This window comes from Macaca mulatta, chromosome X, assembly GCF_049350105.2.
Source record: "Macaca mulatta isolate MMU2019108-1 chromosome X, T2T-MMU8v2.0, whole genome shotgun sequence".
NCBI classification, from domain to species: Eukaryota; Metazoa; Chordata; class Mammalia; order Primates; family Cercopithecidae; genus Macaca; species Macaca mulatta.
In genome coordinates, this window is record NC_133426.1 from 35,694,279 (window position 1) to 35,698,413 (window position 4,135).

A 4,135-nucleotide genomic window follows, 5' to 3' on the forward strand; every position below is an offset into this window, starting at 1 on the left:
CAGCGGGCTCGAGGACTCACGAGATGACGGTGGCCGGTGGGGAGGCAGGCTCGAGGACTCGCGAGATGACGGTGGCCAGTGGGGAGCCAGGCTTGAAGTCTCGCGAGATGACAGTGGCCAGTGGGAAGCCAGGCTCAAGGACTCGCGAGATGACATCAGCCGGTGAGGCGCCAGGCTTGAGCACTCACGAGGTGATGGCGGCCGGTGGGGAAGCGGGGGACACTTGCTAGAGGCATTCTACCGCGCGACTGACGAGGCCCAGGAGGAGGCCCAGGGTGTCCCGTTTGTTTCACCACTGCAAAGAGGCAGGTAGTGGCGCTGTCCGCGGTGGCATTGTTGGAGTGATTGGTGACAGAATACGTTGGTGACGGCACCGGGGTCTGAGGTGAGCTCTCCAGCTGCAGAAATGAGCGAACAGACTGCTTCATTGGATACCTCGTCGCCACCCAGTAAGGCGCCTGCCCAGTCTGACACGACTAGATCCAGCATTGACTTGGCAAGTTTCTTCCAGTGTCCGGTTTGCTTAGACTACGCGTTACCGCCAATTCTTCAGTGTCCGAGAGGCCATCTTGTTTGTAGCAGCTGTCACTCAAAACTCATATCTTGTCCAATTTGCCGAGGCCCCTTGGGATTCATTCGCAACTTGGCTATGGAGAAAGTGGCTGACTTTGTACTTTTCCCGTGTAGATACGCCTGTTTGGGATGTGAAATAACTCTGCCACACACAGAAAAAGCAGATCACGAAGAAGTCTGTAAGTTTAGGCTTTATCCCTGCCCGTGCCCTGGTACTCTCTGTAAATGGCAAGGCACTGTGGATGCTATAATGCCTCATCTGACGAATATGCATAAGTGCATTACAACAATAGAGGGAGAGGATATAATTTTCCTTGCTACCAACATTCATCTTGCTGGCGCTTTCGATTGGGTTATGATGCAGTCCTGTTACGGTTTTCACTTCATGTTAGTTTTGCAGAAACAGGAGGATCACAACGGCGACCAGCAGTTCTTCGCAACTGTACAGCTGATGGGAACACGCAAGGAAGCTGAAAATTTTACTTACCGACTTGAGCTAAAGGGTCATCGGCGACGACTGACTTGGGAAGCGACTCCTCTACCTATTCATGAGGACATAGCAAAAACCATTAAGAATAGAGACTGCTTAATCTTTGGTGGCAACACTGCACTGCATTTTGCAGAAAATGGCGATTTAAGCATCAATGCAACGATTAATAAGTGTTGAAATGGCAGTGGAACATTTTCTATTCAGTGTTAAAACTGTTTAATTTCACAGAAAATAAGCCACCCATGTGCCTGCCAACCTGAAACTCTTCACAAGTATAAGCTCAACACATAAATAGAAAGACTGTTAAATACAGAAACAGTTGTGTGTAGTAACATTAGTATATATAAAGATGGGCATATTTTGCATTAAGAAAGAAAACATTATAAATTAATTTTGAATTTTGTGTTGTAGATGGTATTGAAAAATAATGTTTTCTTTTGTTTTTGGGTCTGTGAATGTGTGTGTGTGTGTGTGTGTGTGTGTGTGTGTGTGCGTGTGTGTGTTTTGTTTTGGTTTTTTGGGTTTTTTTGTGGTTTTTTTTCTGAGATGGAGTCTAGCTCTGTCACCCAGGCTGGAGTGCAGTGGCGCGATCTCCACTCACTGCAAACTCTCCTGCCTCAGCCTCCCAAGTAGCTGGAACTACAGGCGCCTGCCACCTCACAGTGTTAGCCAGGATGGTCTCGATCTCCTGACCTCGTGATCGGCCCACCTTGGCCTCCCAAAGTGCTGGGATTACAGGCGTGAGCCACCACGCTCAGCCATTTTTTGGTTTTGGTTTTGGTTTTTGTTTTACTTTAACTGATAAGCCATTTTGAGTGGTCATGGACTACTGCTTTTCCCCTTTGTGAGTTAATACATAGTGCTGCTATGTGGGTTTTTTTCTGTGTGTATTTGCTAATTTTTTATTCTAGTTTTTTGTTAAATAGATTTGACTTTCTATTCTGCAATTCAGGTTTCACCTCACTTTTTTGTACCGTTTTAAAGTTAGTGTCTTTTGATATGCATAATTGTTTATGGTAAAATGTATAACGTGTTCCATATGTATTCTCTTTTCCCGCATTAATTGGTTCATTAGAAATTTTTTTTTTTTTGGACAGACACTCTGTTGCCCAGGCTGGAGTACAGTGGCATGATTTTGGCTCACTGCAACCTCCACCTCCTGGCTGGGCTCAAGCAATTCTCCTGTCTCAGCCTCCCAAGTAGATGGGACTACAGGCACCCGCCACCACACCTGGTTGATTTTTGCATTTTTAGTAAAGACGGGGTTTCACCATATTGGTCAGGCTGGTCTCGAACTCCTAACCTCAGGTCATCCACCCACCTCAGCTTCCCAAAGTAGTGGGATTACAGGTGTGAGCCACTGTACCCAGCCAGAAATATTTTAAAATCAGCTGTTTTGTGAAGATAGGAGTTCCAGAAAGTAAAGGTGACATTGGAAAAATTATCCAAAGCTATTTAAAACATCTATAAGATGGTCTTTCTCCCTCTGGCTTTCTCTTTTCTACAGATGAGTCATACCTTTGAGATTAATTTTTGAAAGCTTAGAGAATAAATAGAAGTTTATAAATACTGAAAATAGGCTTTTATTTCCTTTTACAAATATATTGGACAAATTACGTTTAAAATGTGTTCTTGTGTTTATTGATTGTAAAGGCATTGTCATGGACAAAACTTAATTAAAAGCAAATCATTTGTTTAAAAAGGCACTTTGTAAAAAATGTTTTGGTCTTTCATAATTCTCATTAAAAGAATATATGGCAAATTTTTAAAAAAGTAAAGAAAATAAATGTTGTAGCTTGGCTCAGTAAATGACTCTAGCAGCAATGATGGACTCGTCTTTAAGAAGTGTATAAAATACACATTTTATTTATCCAGTCTGTCATTGATGGGCATTTGAATTCATTCCATGTCTTTGCTATTGTGAATAGTGCTGCAGTGAACATATGCATGCATGTATCTTTATAATAGAATGATATATATTCCTTTGGGTATATATCCAGTAGTAGGATTGCTGGGTCAAATGGTATTTCTGCTTCTATGTCTTTGAGGAATCACCACACTGTCTTCCACAATGGTTGAATTAATTTACATTCACACCAACATTGTAAAAGCATTCCTTTCTTTCCACAACCTGGTCAGGATCTGTTTCTTGACTTTTCAATAATTGCCATTCTGACTGGTGTGAGATGGTATCTCATTGTGGTTTTGATTTGCATTTCTCTAATGATCAGTGATGTTGAGCTTTTTTCATATGCTTGTTGGCTGCATGAATGTCTTCTTTTGAGAAGTATCTGTTCATGCCCTTTGCCCACTTTTTAATGTTTTTTTTTTCTTGTAAATTTGTTTATGTTTCTTATAGATGCTGGATATTAGACCTCTGTCAGATGGGTAGATTGCAAAAATTTCCTCTCGTTCTGTAGGTTGTCTGTTCACTCTGATGACAGTTTCTTCTGCTGTGCAGAAGCTCTTTAGATTAATTAGATCCCATTTGTCAATTTTGGCTTTTGTTTTTAATTGCTTTTGGTGCTTTTATCATGAAATCTTTGCCCATGCCTATGTCCTGAATGGTATTGCCTAGATTTTCTTCTAGGGTTTTTATCGTTTTGGGTTTTGCATTTAAGTCTTTAATCCATCTTGAGTTAATTTTTGTATAAGGTGTAAGGAAGGGGTCCAGTTTCACTTTTCTGCATATGACTTAGCCAACTCTTCCAGCACCATTTATTGAATAGAGAATATGCAGCCATAAAAAGGAATGAGATTATATCCATTGCAGGGACAGGAATGGAGCTGGAAGCCATTATCCTCAGCAAACTAACACAGGAAAAGAAAACCAAACACAGCATGGTCTCATAAGTAGAGGCTGAACTATGAGAGCACATGGACACCTCGGGGGCAACAGCACACACTGGGGCCTGTTAGGGAGGTGGGGGAAGGGAGAGCATCAGGAAGAATAGCTAATGGATACTGGACTTAGTACCCAGGAGGCAGCCGGGCGCGGTGGCTCACACCTGTAATCCCAGCACTTTGGGAGGCCGAGGTGGGCGGATCACGAGGTCAGGAGATCGAGACCAT

At 42.6% G+C, this 4,135-nt stretch overlaps 1 protein-coding gene across 1 annotated transcript; it reads left to right on the forward strand.

Moving 5' to 3' along the window:
• Positions 1 to 268: 268 nt before the first annotated feature.
• Positions 269 to 1,460, forward strand: LOC694921 (E3 ubiquitin-protein ligase SIAH1). Its single transcript, XM_015127162.3, has one exon. It carries the CDS (start codon positions 407 to 409, stop codon positions 1,238 to 1,240), a length of 834 nt encoding a protein of 277 aa, XP_014982648.1. The 5' UTR covers positions 269 to 406; the 3' UTR covers positions 1,241 to 1,460.
• The last annotated feature ends 2,675 nt before the right edge of the window (positions 1,461 to 4,135 follow it).

Excerpts from the sequence above, each read along its gene's own strand:
- LOC694921 (XM_015127162.3), top strand. The coding sequence starts at position 407 with ATGAGCGAACAGACTGCTTCATTGGATACCTCGTCGCCACCCAGTAAG.